The following is a 16059-nucleotide window of genomic DNA, read 5'->3' on the forward strand; positions in this document are numbered from 1 at the left end:
TTCCCTTTTGATGACCAACAAAACAACCTGAGACTTGGGTCCCCAGGGCCTGGTATCCGTAACCACGGACCGCCTCCCTGAACGAAGCATCAAACCCAGAGCCAGGCTGAGTAAGAAAGAGTCAAGGACAAGAACATACTTAGAAACACATCTGTTTCCATTTGTTTAATGCTTTGGACTTTCCAGTGCCTGTTCACATGCATTCTCTGCTGACCCTCACAACACCCCTGTGAGGTAGGGGGAGCAGTGAGCCGCTCACCTGTGGCCACACTGCTGTTAGGAGCCCAGCAAACCCAGTCCTGGCTCCCAGGTCAGTGCTGTGCTTTTCACTGCCTGACCCACAGGCTCTTACGTCAACCAGATACGGGGGCAACAGAGCACTAACCCAAAAGCCTCCCTGTTCCCTAAGCCCCCAGTAATGCTGAGACTGGGGCATCAGGGCCAGCACTGCCATTCTCAGCAGAGCCTACACTGTGATCCCCACGTCTGCCTTCGTCAAGTGAGAAGGCCTTAGTAATTTACTCAGTGGGTGCTCGGGGCCCACTCCCGGAGGAATGAAGCCTCAAGCCACTGCTAGGAAGTGACCCTCTAACCGCCCCTCTGCTCTCCCCATTCCATTACACTCCAGCAGCCCAGGAGGAGGGGGAAGGTGAGGGCTGGCTGACTCAGCCTGCAAGTGCCTGGAGCTCTGGAGCTGAAAGGCCCCAGCACTGTGCAGCTAATGATTATTATTAACTCTGAGCAGGCCTTGGCACAGCAGCCAGCTGGCTTGGGGAGGATGCCTAGATCTCCCACAGCGAGGTTTGAAAAACAAGACCCAGAGCAGCCATGCACAGGGGTGGAAGGGTGGGGACAATGAGAAAGAAGGGACAGGCTGGTGTCAGGAACCAGGAGGGGCAGTGTGCCCTGGGGGGCTGTAGGGTGAGGAGGAACAGGCCAGCAAGGGACAGCAGCCCACCTTTGATGCAGCTCAACAGCCAAGGGGAGGCTGGAAGACTTCCCCAGACACAGCGCCTGGCCATCATCCAACACAAACCCCAGCCCCAGGCAGGTGGGGGGTTGGGGAGGGTGTGCTCCGGGGAAGGTGTGGTTGGTGGTAGGGGGAGATGGGAGGAGTCTGAACCCAGAACAGTAATCCTGTTACCATTTGGATTTGGTTACAAAAAACATCTACATTTCTAATGTTCTCAAGGTTGAGTTTGAAATATAATCATATTTGGAATCAAGTCTTAGTGAGCCTGATATGCAAATTTGTGCAAATGACATGCGATTTTTTTTTTTTTTTAATTTGAGCACCCTGGTTGGTTGGTTGTTGTTGTTGTTGTTTTTTTTTTTAAGGCAAAACAGGCTGACTACTAGCAGCTTTCCCTAGCCAGGGAACAAGGGCAAAAGGGCAGCCATTTGCTTCCTCCCCCCAAGGCCTCTGCCTCATTGTGGAGGTGCCCAGCTAACATCCCAGATGGGGAGATACAGAGAGGTGGGGAGAACAGAGGGAGGAGGGCTAAGGGAGGAGGAACGCACACAAGCAGGAGGCGTGTGCAGCCGGCAGCCACCCAGCTCCCAGCTAAAGGAAGAGTGCCCTGGCACTGAGGTCTAATGGTTGTCCAGCTGCTGCCCCAGGATGTGAGGGCAGGTGGCGATGGAGGGAGAGATGCAGAAGGAGGAGGGAAGTCCCCCCGCGACAATCTGGCAGACCAGGAAGAAGGGCTACTCCTCGTGACCTACTCCCCATACTGCAGTCAGACAGGCTCTGCAGAAGACCACCTGTGCCCTCCTCTCTGCCCAGTGCCCCTATCCTCCAGGCCTCCTGGTCAGAGAGGTGACAGCTGGGGCCCCTTCCTCCTTCGGAATATAAATGACTTCCCCCTTCCTCCAAAGGCTGGGAATAGACATCAGCTGGCACAGCCCACGCAAACTACCGGCTGTCAGCCCGCCCGCCCGCCTGCCCAGCAGCCCCCGCACCACCTGGGAGCAGGCGACACCTCAGGCAGGCTCAGGCTTTATGGCGCTGGCTGCCTGGCTCACGGAAGCTGGTGAACCTCACCCCACTCTGTCACCCTGCCTAGACAGAGTGAGACTCCCGGCACTGGCTGTGATGAGGGAGAGGAGAAGGAGTCCCCGAGCAGTGACCCTCAATAACAATGTCTTCATGCCATGCCGGGCACCATCTCTTACAAGTTCAGGCCACACTGGGTAGTCTAAGAGGGGAGAGAAGGCAAGCTGACAGGAATAATCACCCTCTGAAGGTGCAGAGACCCTCAGTTTAGATGCTCCAAGTCTGGAGAGCTCCCGGGAGACTCCATCTGACCCAGTGAGATCTGCTCAGAGGACTTCTGCCCTTGCAGTCCCCATTCCTAGACTGTTAAAACATGCCAACCTCCTTGCTTCTGAACCACTCAGGGAGGGAGGTCTTCAATCTTAGGAAGAGCCAGGGCATCTAAATTACTGCCATCTAGGAACTCCTGCCCTGCTCCCGGAACTGGGGCTCCAGCCCCTTCATCCAGGCCTCCTGCAGCTCCCACTGAGCGGTCTATCCACCTCAACACCAGCTTTCCTGGCGTGGTTGTCTTCAGTCCTTGCCATGATCTATGGAGGTCCACCCCCGAGCGAGTCAGACCACAGTGAAACCAGTCTGGCACCCAGCTCACCACTGAGGAAAGCCTGGGGAACTACCTTCAGTTTGGAACAAGGAGTGGGTTTCTGCAGGGAAGAGGGCCCAGCCCCTTTTTGCCAACTGGCACCACACTCAGCCCCGTCCTGGGCCAAAGAGCTGGCAAGAGACAGCAACTGAGAAGAGCTTAGTTGAGAAGGGGAACCAGGGAGACTGTTTTTCCTAGACCAGAATAGCCCTACTCCACTTCCTCAACTCTTATTTTGTTCTAAAGACTTTGGAATACCTCCACAAAGGTATGTGCTAGGTCATGAACCTGAGCCCTAGGAAGGGCTATGAGAGGTTCAGGACAACTGTGCCACTCAGAACACCTGGCAGGGAAAGGCACTCACCCATGCCCTGCAGCCCTCAAGCCCAGATTCTGAGGTGGGCTGAAGGATGTTCTTAACTGAGCTAAGAAGCCCAGCCAGGAGCCAGAGGCTTGCTGAAGCCAATGCCCTTCCGCTCCTACAAAAGCTTTAAAGTGACTTCAGTGCTTTTAACGGTCTTGGAGTTCAAGAGAGCCTCGTCCAGGACTCTTCTCTCCACAGTGCCTGACCCCCTGTGCCCTAGTCCAGGAGCCCAATCAGCAGATTCCTGGAAGGCCACGGGGGCAGACCTGTCCCTCCAAAGGGATAACGGGATAATGAATTTAGGAATGACATCCTGAGTCTGCTTAGCGGTCCAGACCACGGTCCAGAGAGGGGAGTGTGTTTTGTGGCATCAACCTGACAGACACTGAATATTGGAGATTGTTTAGAAACACTCACCCATGACATAGATGCAAAAACTGGTCCCAAGATGTGTGACTTGCCTAAGGTTGCCCAACAGACTCTACAAGAACTATAACCCATGGTCTCCCTCCACACTGCTTTCTCGAAGACCCCCCACTCCCGCCAAAACCACTGTTGTCATTCATAAGTTACTGGAACCCAATTCTCCATCAGACACACAGGCAAGAAATGACTGTGAACACCCTCACCACCACCACCCAAAACTTCTGTCTCCAATCAAGAGTGGAGGCTTCAGGATCAAGCCTCCCCCGGCCCTGCCCACCACCTTCCACTGGCACCCAGTATACTTCCCCACTTTGACTCACTGAGTCGTCATCAGAAATAGCACTTTGGGTTTCTGCAGTTGCTGGCCCAGTTAAGAAGTATAAAACTCCTACTACTTCTGAAATGGATCTCCTGAAGGTCATCAAAGGGAACATTTAGGTCCAAGGCAAGTGTCCCACCTACATTCAGAGTTCAGAGGAACTCACATTTCCATTTTCTTCTTTGGCAAGTAGGAGCTGGAGATCTGGTGCATGATCACCAGGGCTGGATAGAGGGGCAGGGCCAGGCACAGGTACCAGGCTGTGCCTTTGATCTGGGCCTGGAACCACACTGAGTACATGCCCAGGAGCACCGTTACTGTAGCCAGCAGATAGACTACCAGTCCACAAGTCAGATGGTAGAGCTTGAGGCGAGCCACTCTTGAGACCCTGGCTGCTCGAGGACAGAGGAGGCAGAACCCACACAGTGCCTGACCACTAGTGGCCAGCAGTGTCAGAGACCCTACCCAGCTGTGCCAGGACACCAGGTGGGGCAGCTCACTGCGGGTCCTGCTGAAGATGATGAAGCCCAGGCCCAGGGCTGCACAGAGGATGGCCAGGGTCTGCCCTGCCCAGTGGAGCCGGATCCGGGCCTTGCGGGAGCAGAAGAAGAACAGGGAGTGTTCAGGCGAGAAGAGTAGGATGGCCTCAGCCATGCAGAGGCAGAACTGTGAACACAGGAGAGGGCCAGTGAGCCTCAGGCCCAGTGTGAAGGCCTAAGGAAAAGGAGGTGCTCTCATATGTCCAAACAAGGACGACAAAGGGTAATGGCTAAAGAACTCCACCCCTGCCCCTGATCTCCTGCCTCACAGGTCAGCATTTCTGGGCACAAGTGGGAATCAACACTTGAGTGGAAGTCTTATCATTCAGGCTGACCGGCATGCCAACCTCCACAGGCAATGACTCCCTATTTCTTAACCAATGTTAAGCAAATCTATAGCAAATGTTAAACTGCCTCCTGAATTTTGCGAGTGGGGGGTGGGAGGTAAGGGAGTTGGGAAGGAGGGGTGATTGCACAACAACACCATTACTACTTCCTCCTTTCAGACCCTAGGAGAGAAAGACACATCTTCCATACCCTCCCAACACCCCTCAACCACCTGACATTAACTACAGCCCAGCCTTCCATATCTCCCAACCGAGTTGCAGGGGACGATGGAACCCTCGCTCTTTCCCCCACCTCTCTGAGCCTTAGAAAAAGGCTGAGCCTCTGAAAACCTGATGCTTCCCTACGGGGCATTTCCAAACAAATCAGCTGCAGAAAAGAAACTCAAACTCACCGCCAAGGTCATGAATACAGGGTGCCAGGAGAAAAGACCTAAGAATCAAAGAGAACAGACTGACGGCTGGGCACCAGGTCTCTGCCCCTGTGGCTGGCTGGAACCCAAACAATCCGGCTACAGGAGGCAGGTCAGTGCACTATTCCCGCCCGAATGAGAAACTCCGTGCAAAGCGGAGCAGCCAATCGGGCTTACGGTGAGCAACCAAAGGGGCAAACATACACCAGTCTGGCCTGGCTTCCCCATCCGGCAGTTCGGCAGCTCGGAAGCTCAGCTCGCTCGGCAGCTCGCAGCTGTCAACCCAGTCCTAGGATGGACCTTGGCCTCCTTTACTTCCATCCTCCACGAGGGGCTCCGCTTCTGTTGTACTGGTGAGTTCAACTGAGTGTCTGTCTTCCGACCCCCGCGCCCAAAGCCCCACCCTTCCAGGACCCACCTCCCGGGGCCTGCCCCACCACGCCCTTACTACCTCTCCACAGCTCGCCCCTCCACTGCGGGGGTCCCCATTCCGGGTCTCGGAGCGCTCCCAGCTACGCTCCTCTAGCATCCCGGCTCCGCCCCCTTCCCTGGCCCCGCCCCGCCTTGCACACTCACTGGTTCCTGGCCGGGACAACACAGTCAGGAAGATGGTGAAACCCAAAGCCACTAGGTGCGCCAAGATCCCACTGCCTGTCCGCAGCCAAAGGGCCAGTCTCGGCTCCCTCGCCGGTGCGGGAACCAGACCTGCCTCCAGGGGCTGCATGGCCGGGCCGGGCCGGCGCACACTCCCAGCGGCTGGAGCGCGTCTTCCGGGTTTGCGATCGCGGAGGCGGTCGCTGCTGCGGGAGAGGCCCCTCCCCCGGCCGCCGCCGACACTACGGCGGCCTCGCCCACAGCGCCCTCTGGGGGCTGGGGGGAAAGCGCGTCCGCCCTGGAGAGCAGTGGGGCGGGGGCAGAAGAGGACCAGGTGGGCAGCCGGGTTTCTTCTGTCAACCTCGTTTGTACCTTTCTGGCCACAAGGGCTTACGTCTCAAGTAGCCTGTGGAAATTACACTTATGGCAACTGATTCCACCCATACCCCAGTCACAAACTTCGCACGATGAACCAAGAGTGTGAAACCAGTGCTTTGAACTGTCTTCCAGAAACACTGGATTTCTCAGCTTGCCCACGCTCTCCTGCCGTCCCTTCTTCTGGCTTGTTAAGGGAGTTAAGAGTCCTCTCTGCCTAAAAGCAAGGACACTGGAAGGTAAGGACCAAGCCAGAAAATATTGCCCATGCCTGGTGAGTTCAGGTTTGAGGACCAAAGGAGGGGGGTACAACTGTGTCACCCCTGTTGGCACACTAGCCTCCAGTGACATACATGGAAGAACTAGGGCACTCCCAGCCCTTCCCACCTCCATACCATCTGCTCAGCCCTGGGAAGCCAGGTGATCCTGAGGGACTAGGACCTCCCACATTCCTGCTGCCTCCCACACCATAAGTTTCGGAAGTGATCATACCTTTCCCCTTCCTGCCTCCAAAAAGGTGTAGTTCAGCTTAAGGAGGCCTACCTGGGTGAGACTACTCTTTCCTGAAGGGCAAACCCACAGGGACAGGGACCAGGGACCAAAACAGCCTGTCCCACAGAAATCACGGACATCGTTAGAGCAGTTACCAACTTAATTTGAGCTCCCCCAGTGGTTGAGAAAATGAGGCTGCTAGGGAGAGACGGCAAGGGCAGGAACAGCTGAAGAGACTGAGGCAATAGTTCAGAGACGGGATGGAGGCCCAGCAGTGCTGGAAGACTGGAAAAGGGCCCAGGCCGACTCCCACAGGCCCTCAGGGCAAAGACCTGAAAGGTGAGCCCGAGGAGTGGCTCCCTTGCCCCTGTTATTTCCCTTCCCAGCAGGACAGGAGTCATCTCTGGGATAAAGATTCCGGTGAGCCCTTCTTGCTCTGAGCCATATGCCTCATCATCCTCTCTGGAGAGAAGACTCCCCCATGACACAAACTCTGGCCATTCCCATACCGTTTAGACAAAAATATAGGAGCATAAGAGACTTCTGCAGGCAAGTGCCAGGAGCTGGAGTCTGGCTGCCTATCATTTCCACCTCCTGGGGTGCGGATGGGGACAGCAAGGACACTCATTTTATTACATCTTTTTCCTTCCTTTTCTCTGTTTCTGTTTTTACATTTTCTTAGCAGCAACAGAACAGGGAGACAGTCTTGAGGTATTTTAAAGAGTTTTTTTTTCTTAAAAAAAATAATATAAAGTTATAAAAAGCGGCAGCAGCCTGGGGCCCGGATCTGGAGGGGAGGAGGTGCTGGCGGCTCCATCGTGGTGGGCAGGCACTTTCTTGTTAATGGGCTTTCGACTGCAGGAAGACAAGAGGCAAGAGACGCGGTCAGGCTGGGGGCCTACCAGTCCTGCTTCCCAGTAAACTGTGTGGATCATGAGAGCTAAAGCTTGCTTTCTTCCTGGCCGGGCTGCTGCCCAACGATGGACGAGGGGAAAAATGAATGCCAGTGGATCGGGGACAGCCTGAGAATGTCCGTGCACACACACGCACACACATGGGGGCATGGTCCAACTCACTACTCTCATAAGGGTGCCAGAGGAGTGGGTATGTATCTGGTGACTAGGAGGGCACCCAATTTCTCGCCACGGGCAAGCCCCTCCTGCCCTCCTATGGACAGCCCAGAGTGTGCTACTCCAGGGCTCCCGTCAGAAGAGGCGCATAAACCGGCTGCTGGCTTTCCCAGAAACCCTGGAGGACTTGCCTGGTGCATGAAATCCTGGAAGCAGGCACATATGCTTACAAGGACCTCAGGTGACATCCCTGGCCTTCTAGGCCCTGAGACCCAGGGGCAGAACCCATGAACAAGACCAGCCCACCCACTCTGCCACCCAGCATATCAGGCCTCCGCTTAGGGACCCATGCTCAACCCCACTGCCCAAACCTTTCCCATCAGAGTTCATGAAGTCCAGCTTCCTTTCCTTTGGGGGACAGGGGTGGCTCCAGTTCCTGGTGTGAAGGCCACAGCCAGATCAGAAAGTGGCCCTTTTGTTAAAACAGAAGGAGGTGTGGGGGCAAGGGACAGGCAGCATCTCCTCAGCTCAAGGGAGAGACAGATAGGGGAAGGCCCATCAAGCAAAAGCTGGGCCACCTTTCAAAGAGCTGACCTACCTCTCCCTAGAGGAGACGGTCCCAGAACTCTCTCAACTTCCCCTTTCAGAATCCCTTCCCTGCACAAACACTTAGCACCTTCTCTGTGCTGGGTTCCCACTGTGCACTCTACCCTGGTCCATCCTGATCTCTCCCTGCCCATGCTCTCCAGAGAGCTGGGCTGGTACCTTCAGTGTAGAACACTTCTCCTCAAAGGCCATGGCAGGACCCGGCTTCTTGCGGCGCACGGAGCAGGCCGCATCGGCACGGGCACCGGCCTGGCAGTGCTTGGCCTTCACCGGCCGGCAGTAAGTGGCCAGGTTTTTCCGCTTCTTGGCTACCTCCTCCTCGGAGAGGCAGTTGGTGGGCAGGGCCTTGGCTGGGTGTCCGGCTGCTCCCCGGCTGTCCAGCTGAGAAGCCTTGACGGGTGTTGGGGGTTGATGAAGGGAGCCCCGACAGTCCAGAGGCCCTGCCCGCTTCACTCTTGGCCCCACCGTCCCATTGAGCCCCATGCCCAGGGCTGTTTTAGTCTTGGCCGAGAGGCCCCGGCAGCCAGAGGGTTTGCCTTTTCCAGAGGGCTCCAGGATGCAGGTCCGTTTGAAGGTGGTGGGGCCAGGGGATAACTTTCGCTTTCGAGAAGGGGCCTCCACTTCGACCCCATCCTTGCCTTTGGACGACTTGCTGGCCTTCGAAGGCGGGAGTTTGCTGAAGGATGGGGATGGCGTGTTGGCGGGCAGTGGTGAGGTGATGGCCTGGGCCCCCCCCATGCATTCTGCCTGGCTGCAGGCCGCGGCCACACTGGGGGAGCCTGCAGGGTAGCTGGGGACCAGGCTGTCCTTGGCAGGGGGTGTGGAGGCTGGGCAGGCAGGTCTGGGGGGCAGGCCTGGAAGGCGGGAGCAGCTGCCTGTAGAGGACGGGCTCAGGGGAGCAGACAGTGGGGAGCTGACAAAGTGGGATGGAGGCTCAGCCGCGGGTGGGATCTTCCTGCAGCAAAAAGAGAGCTCTGCTGTGATGCCAAGCAAGCAAGAGGACCTCCCCACCAACCTCCACCCAGCTCTCTGCCCCACCTAGAAATGGCCCACAGAGCCCCAGCCTTGCTGCCATCTGCTGGGAGATGCTGGAACTGAGGCTTAGGAAGAAAGCACAGGGGTAGACAGCTGTGAACTAGTATAGGGACCCATTAAGAACCTTATTTCAAATTTCAGTTTGGGCACCCCTATCCCTAGTTACCCAAAAGGTACTGGAAGTGACAGATAAGAGTCAGGCTTCACTCCCACACCCCCCATTCTTGCCCTGCCTCGGCCCAGCCACAGGCTGTCAAGTTCCCTCACCTCCTCTTCATTCTATCTGGGGTCTCGCCCGAACAGCCGAACCGCATCTACAGGTAGGTGAGAAGAATGAGGGCTTCTGAAGCCCATGGATGTCCGGGGCCCGGGGTCTAGGGAGGGCAATTCCAGGCCCAAAAGACTCACTTCCACATGTGTGAGCTGAGGTGCCGTTCCAGCATGGAGCTCAGGGCTGAGCAGAACCGGTCCAGCCGGCGGCTAAACACGTAGCATCCTGGACTCACCAGCCGGCTCCCAAAGGTACAGAACTAGAGGCAGAAGGAAGGGCCATGATTAGCGGGGCCTGGGAGGCAGGGAGGGCGCTTGCACAAAGGATCTGACCTCCTCCCCAGGCTGTGGGCTGGGAGGGCTGGGCCACCCCCCACCCCAGGTCCCTGTCCCAGGTCCTTACCGCCTGTGGCCGCGGGGGCCGGGTTGCATAATGGCAGTCAGGGGGGAGGTGGAGGTCGTCAGATGTCCCCTCCTCCTCACTCTCCTCGCTGGAGGCCTGGGCCCCACCCCGGGGCAGGGGAAAGGGGAACAGGCCTGGGTCCCCATCACCACCACAGGGGCCTTCATCATCCAACTCACTCTCAGAGGAGGCCCGGGACCTGGAAGGGCCAAAGGGGACGTGAGGGCGATGAGACAGGAGTGGGTCAGGGTGGGGGTGTCCCTGAACCCGCCAAGCTCAAAAAAAAAAAAGCCAGGCAGACACCCTGCTGGCCAATGAGACAAAGAGAAAGGAGGATGGGAAGGAAGAGAACAACAGAGCTCACAAGAGTGAGAGCCAGAAAGGTCGGGGCCACAGCTCCCAAGGGATCCTCTCCCCAGCCCCTTGGCTTCCCAGGCCCTGCCTCCTGGGGCGGTGGGGAATCTGCTCCAGATTCGCCTCCTCCAGAATATCTTCTGAGCTTAACTGCACCCAGCTCTGGTCAGTCCTGTCAATTCTCTCAACCCCCTCTCGCATCACATATTCCTGTCAGCCTTTCTGGGAGCTGAGCCTGTTTCGGGTCTGCCCCTTGTGTTATGGGCAGAGATGTGTGTGTGTCTCCTTTGGCAAGGTGGGTTCTCCCCGGGCTCTGGCGCAGCCTCTGCACATGAAGGGGCCAGTGAATGAACACACAGTAGGACTGCCTCACCCAGGACCCTGATCCTTTCAGTTCCCCAGGTACAGGTTTTTATCCCAGGCACTGGAACCAGGCCCCTACAGAGGCTGAGGTGCCTCGGCGTGCTGGGGTAGGAGCGGGGAGTCCCCTGCTTCTGCACAGCTAACAGGGGCTCCAGCTAGCTCCCCAACTTGGGGTGGAGTGCGACTCCCTGAGCCTGTCTCCCAAGGTCCCTGATGGCTTGGGACCAAGTGTCCCCAGGTGGGGGACTAGACCTGGACGTACCTGGGCAGTGCACAGAATGGGTAGGTCTGCTTGGCGCGAGCAGAGAAGGTACTGCTGGAGGCGGCCGCTGCCACAACCTGGACTGAGGAGGGGGGCTCCTGGGAGGGGCGCTCAAGAGTGGGCTCCTTGCGCCCTGGGCTCTTCTCTTTGGGAGATTCCCCTTTGCGGGAATTGGCCTTCAGCTCTGCCACTAGCACGTCAAAGTCCTTGGCTCGGCCCTGGACCTCCCGGCGCTGGTGCACCGAGTGGATCTAAAACAGAGCAGGGTGAAGGGTGGGGAGGGCGTGTGAGCTGAGCAGGAGTGAGGGGCAGCAGTGTGTGCAAGCCTAGGCAAGCAGAGAGAGGGGGTTTGAGTGAGTTTGTAGGGGTACTTGTGTTTCTTGGTTTCACTCCCAGCCACCACAGGCCCAGAATCTTCCTTTGGAGTGGGGCAGTCTGCCTACTGCCTCCAGCCTGGCCCCACTGGGGGCAGCCTCCTCTCCCCCTTGCCTTACCTGGGCTTCACCCGCCCCCCCAAGCTGAATCTTTCTCTCCTTGCCCAGGGCCCATGTCTGTGCTGTCCTCCCTCACTCTGTGCAGCGGGACGGAGATTACCTTGCAGGTCAGCAGGCGTGTACAGATCTTTTTGGTCTCTGGGTTTATTACCCCACACTGCCTGTTGAGGTCGCACTCCTTCCCTGTGGGGAAAATTCCCATGAACCTCAAGGCCATTTCCAGGAGGCCCACGGAAGACCAGGGAAGAGCTAGGCCTAAGGCAAAAGAACCTCTAGCCTTCAAGTCCAGGCTGTAGACTTCCAGAGAAACTCCGCTGGGCATCAGAGAGAAACTCTCTGCTGGGCACAAGAACCATCCCCGCCCCCATTCCCAGCCCAGGTGCTCCTTTTGGTGACTCCAAGGCCAAAACAGGGCAATGCAGATCAAACAACAAAAGCAGCCACAGGCATCTGGGATGCCAGGGAAACCAGCTGTGGGAGTGGTCTGGTGCCCTGGATCTAGGTGAGAGGAGAGATAAAGGTCAATGGCCCAGGGTAAGGAAGAATACCTTCCCCTGCTTGGGCATAAGCTCTCTTAGCCTTGGTCAGGAGACCTGAGCTAGAGAGAAGCTTCCTAGAAAGCAAGTGTATGCCCACGTCAAGTGGTAACCAGGGATGGCCAGGCCCACTCCTTCCTGACCTCTCCAATAGGCCCAAGGACAAAGCAGTCCAAAGGGGTCCCCCACTCTACCTTCCTGACTCCCAAGACCATGACTACTCACGGGCCATCTTCCGATGGGTTTTGGGGGCCAGCCTGGCCCCACCAGGCTCCTTTTCAGGGGGGCTGCCTTCAGCCCGGTGACTGGGGCCCTCGCTGGGGGTCATCTCGATGCTCTCTCTCCCCGGAGGTTCTTTAGAAGGGGGTGCCATGGGGTTTTTCCCAGGGGAGTCCTTGGTGAGGCCACCAGGCTGGCTGAGGAAAGCAGAGGGCGGGGCCACCCTGATTCCATGTCCATCGGGCTTCGGGAGACTGGACATCTTCTCCAAATTCACCACAGGCACGAAAAGGCTACACATGGAGAGAGGGTGTGGGCTGGGGGGCAGGGGGGCTGGGCTTGGGCCCTGGACTCTAGCCCAGAGCCATCTCCTTCCCAGCCCTGAAACTTGGGTGGGCTCCAGCAGGGGTGCAGAACATGGGGACAGGGGACCCATATTCCTTGGAGCACATGGAAGGGAGCTGCAGAGAGAGAGTGACTGCCTCCTGCTGTGAGCAGTGCCCACTGCCCCACAGCTGTCTCCGTTCGTGTTAACCCCTCCCTGGACTAGGGTCAGGGTCAAGGCTGGTCTCAGGGAGTCTCCAGCCTCTCCTTACCAGAGGTTGTCCTTCTGTGTCTTCTCAGGAGGCGGGTGGCCACGGCTCCGGGACCCCTGGCCCTTCTCCCTGGAGGAGGTTTTGGTGGAACCCGGGGCCCTACAAGCTGGGCCCTGCCCATTCACTACATGGCATTTCTGAGAGCTGGCAGGGGCTGGAGGTGGGGGTGGGGCCCGGGCGTAAAGCTTGCTGAGGGGCCCATGTCTTCTTTCTGTCACCAGGAGGTGGAGAGAGTAATCGAGGTGAGTGGTATCAAGTGCTTCCTCCCCCAACCTCCTAACCCTGCTCACAGACTCATGATACCAAAATCTGCGATTGCCTAAGCCTGAGATTTTAAATTTGCCATCTTCCCACTTGAATCTGACCCTTCCAAGACTCAAAATTCTAGGACTCGGCTTCCTGAACCTTTCCACTCTTCCCCTAATTCTTCCCCAAAATTCTCCTAGAATTTGCTCAAACAATCACTCTGACAGGCCACAATCATCTGAAGCCACCCCCAGGACCTTCTGATCCCCAAGGCCTCCCCCTCCATGACCCATATGACCTCCCAACTGACCCTGTCCTCAGAGTTCCACATTCTACCTTTCCCTATCCCCTCTATCTCCTCCCTAGGGCTCCCCTCACCGCAGTGCTTCTGGAAAGCTTGAGGCTTCACCACTTGGCTGCAGTGGTTACACACAACCAAATAGAAGTCGTCATGGGCAGGGCAGTGCCCGAAGATGGACATGTCTGCAATGACAGAAGCCCTTATCACTGGGGCTGGGGATCCCAGGGTTTCCCTGTAAGATCAGACAGCACTCCCCCCAACTCCCAGAAGACACTTTCCCCTCCCCAGCTGACATGACAGGCTTTATGCTGCATACCCTCAGCTTCTAGAGCTCAACCTAAGAACATAGGCTGTCAGGTGAGTGAGCCCAATCACCTATGATTAAGATCTCCCACAACAGGTCACAGGAGGCAGGGGAATGGGCTGACTCAGACCTAGCAAAGCGAGGATCCCCAGACCTGCTGCTTAAAGCAGCCACCTCCTGGGATTTGTTGGAAGAGAGGAAGGTGGTCCTGTCTACCCTAGGCCCCAGACCTAATGTGTGTCAACTCCCACCTTCTTTAATGAGGGTCATGGCATCCAACTTCTTCGTGTTTTTGTTACTCTCCTCCAGCTCAGCCCCTGGAGGAGAAACACAGCTTAGAAGGACCATCCCCACTAGAAACCCCATCTCGCACCCAACCAGCACTGGTAGCCAAGCAGTAGGAAGCCCACACTCTCTAATAAGCTCCTGGTGCTCAGGACCCCTTGGAGAGCCTTTCAGTGGGTCATTCTTAAGTGCCCATTCTTCTTTCAGCTGCTACCTCTGGAAAGGTAGCTGAGCTGACCCCCTGCCACCTTTCTTATGGACCCTTCACTCCAAGGGTTCCACTGCTAAGTAGCTGGGTGATTGTGAATAAGTATGATCTCTTTTCTGGGCCACTTCCCCATTTAAATGGGAAACAATCCTTAAGATATTTTGCTATAAATCTTGAAGTCCCTTCTTCATGAGAAGAATATGAGACCATATGAGATTTCTCATACGGTCCTTCCTGCTACTCTGTGCCACACCAAACAGATATCTCCCAGGTCCCAATCCCCATGAACGTGACTTTCTTCCACCTGGGTTACTGTGGTACTGACAAAGTTACACCCAGCTTCTCAGGTCCTGCATTGACAGGATGGTCACAGAGCAGAGAAACTGCCATCTCAGGGGGTCCTCTGGCATTTTCAAAGTCCATTTGGTCAGCTATGCAAGCTCCTCCCCTCTTTAGAGGGCTTTGGGCAAGGGTTGCCCTTATACCTCAGTTTCTGGGTTGATGACAAAAACATCTTAGCTGTGCAAAGCAGCTCTTTCCCCCATCCCCCTACTTTACTCCTCTCCCCTCCCTCCTCTATGCCCCCTCCCTGTCCCTTGGAAAAAAAAAATCAATTCTGAGTCACCAAACCCATCTGATTCCATTTCCGGTTCTCAGAGCACCCAGACCCTGACAATGGCCCCATCCTTGCCCACCCAGCATGGGACAGCCCTAGGGTGGCCTGGGCATCCACTTAGATGTGCTTCTAACACCTACTGACAGATTTGCCCCTTTCTAGGATGAGAAGATCGCTGACAGTCTTATATAATCTCCAGATATGAGGGGTAGTGGGTCAGGCATGCAAGAGACAAGGGGCAGCTCCCACTCTTAAGTCCGTTAAAATGCACTGATGGGCAGAACTGAACTGGGAGTCAGACGTCTCAGAGGAGAACAAGTGTCATCAGAGACCGCTCCATGCGGTCTCCTCCTCCACCTCTTCTCACTTGCAAACTTCTTCAGGGTTGTGATGCCTGCTGTCACCCCAAAGGCCATGAGGCCAGGTGCCCCCTGGGGCCCAGGAGACAAAGATCAGCAGAAGGAGATGTCAGCCTGCTTACCAAAGGCACTCAGGGGCCTAGAGAAGGTGGGGGTCAGGGGAGAGAGCCAAGAGGCAGGCAAGAGGCCCGGGAAAGGACTGAGGGTTGAGGCACAGAGGGATGGATGGACGGAAAGGAGGGAAGGAGGGAGGAAGGGAGGATGGATAGATGGATGGACCGACGAACTAATGCGGAGGAGGCGGGGGTCCAGTGGTACTGCAACCCGCTGGCAAACGCCGAAAAGGAGCAGGAGGTGTGGGGCAGAAGGCGAAGGAACAAGGGGGGTTAGGAGGGGGGCACAGAAGTGGGGTGCGTGGGAAACACGTGGAGAGGACTGTTGCGGACGGGGAAAGCCCTAGGCAGGTGCAGGAGGGGCGGAAGCTAGAGGACAGCAGGCGAAGAGAAAGGTAAAGGCAAACAGATGTCGGGGCAGGTACTGGGCACCGGCAGAGGCAGAGGTGGGCAGGGTGGGCTGCGGGCCGTGGGCCGGCGCTAGGACCCGGAGGCGCGAAGGTGACGGAGCAGGCGGGCACTAGGACCCGGCGGGTCCTTTGTTTGGGGGGCCGGGGAGCCGGACGGCGGCTCCCGTCGGCGGCTCCCCTCTGCTGGCGGGGGCCCGGAGAGGGGGAGGGGAGACAGCGCTGGGGTCCCCGGACTCTACGGGAGCTTCACTCACCGTCGGCCGCGGGCAGGTCGGCCCGTTCCACCCACGAGCTCCAGCTCTGTCCCGCGAAGTCATCGAGACTCGGCACCCGCCGCTCCAGAGCGGCCATTGCTGCCGCCGCGCGTTCACGCACCGCCATCACCGCCGCGGACGCGCGCCCGCCCCGGCGCCACCGCCGCGCGGCCCCCTCCCCCTAGCCCCGCCGCGGGCACGCCTCCCCTCTCCCTCCCACCTTTCCAGCTCACTCTTTGCGCAAGCGCAG

At 57.2% G+C, this 16059-nt stretch overlaps 2 protein-coding genes and 1 long non-coding RNA gene across 13 annotated transcripts; 1 reads left to right on the plus strand and 2 right to left on the minus strand.

Moving 5' to 3' along the window:
• Positions 1 to 136: 136 nt before the first annotated feature.
• On the minus strand, positions 137 to 5864 carry LOC125097625 (probable transmembrane reductase CYB561D1). Of its 6 annotated transcripts, none has more exons than XM_047725446.1 (4): positions 5496 to 5611; positions 5249 to 5394; positions 5027 to 5064; positions 137 to 4462 (listed from the first exon to the last, which is right to left on the minus strand). In XM_047725446.1, the coding sequence occupies exons 3-4, from the start codon at positions 5036 to 5038 to the stop codon at positions 3911 to 3913; spliced, it is 564 nt and encodes a 187-aa protein (XP_047581402.1). In that variant the 5' UTR covers positions 5039 to 5064; positions 5249 to 5394; positions 5496 to 5611; the 3' UTR covers positions 137 to 3910. The 6 variants fall into 6 exon arrangements, with proteins under 6 accessions (XP_047581402.1, XP_047581404.1, XP_047581399.1 ...); XM_047725448.1 differs by having other exon boundaries at positions 137 to 4414; positions 5496 to 5608; XM_047725443.1 differs by lacking the exons at positions 5249 to 5394; positions 5496 to 5611 and adding an exon at positions 5621 to 5864.
• LOC125097626 (uncharacterized) lies at positions 4835 to 7210 on the plus strand. Its single transcript, XR_007126564.1, has 3 exons — positions 4835 to 5397; positions 6149 to 6252; positions 6892 to 7210. It is a non-coding gene; the product is annotated as an uncharacterized LOC125097626 (long non-coding RNA).
• On the minus strand, positions 7205 to 16010 carry ATXN7L2 (ataxin 7 like 2). 6 transcript variants are annotated; one of them, XR_007126563.1, is made up of 11 exons: positions 15810 to 16010; positions 13816 to 13881; positions 13338 to 13442; positions 12714 to 12924; positions 12124 to 12434; positions 11463 to 11545; positions 10869 to 11119; positions 9890 to 10088; positions 9625 to 9746; positions 7947 to 9136; positions 7205 to 7360 (listed from the first exon to the last, which is right to left on the minus strand). XR_007126563.1 is itself a non-coding variant. In XM_047725437.1 (11 exons), exons 1-11 carry the CDS (start codon positions 15934 to 15936, stop codon positions 7346 to 7348), a joined length of 2286 nt encoding a protein of 761 aa, XP_047581393.1. In that variant the 5' UTR covers positions 15937 to 16010; the 3' UTR covers positions 7205 to 7345. The 6 variants fall into 6 exon arrangements, 5 of the variants coding, with proteins under 5 accessions (XP_047581393.1, XP_047581395.1, XP_047581392.1 ...); XM_047725437.1 differs by having other exon boundaries at positions 8341 to 9136; XM_047725439.1 differs by having other exon boundaries at positions 7205 to 9136; positions 12124 to 12314.
• Between the last annotated feature and the right edge of the window lie 49 nt (positions 16011 to 16059).

The sequence above is a fragment of the Lutra lutra genome, chromosome 4 (assembly GCF_902655055.1).
Source record: "Lutra lutra chromosome 4, mLutLut1.2, whole genome shotgun sequence".
NCBI classification, from domain to species: domain Eukaryota; kingdom Metazoa; phylum Chordata; class Mammalia; order Carnivora; family Mustelidae; genus Lutra; species Lutra lutra.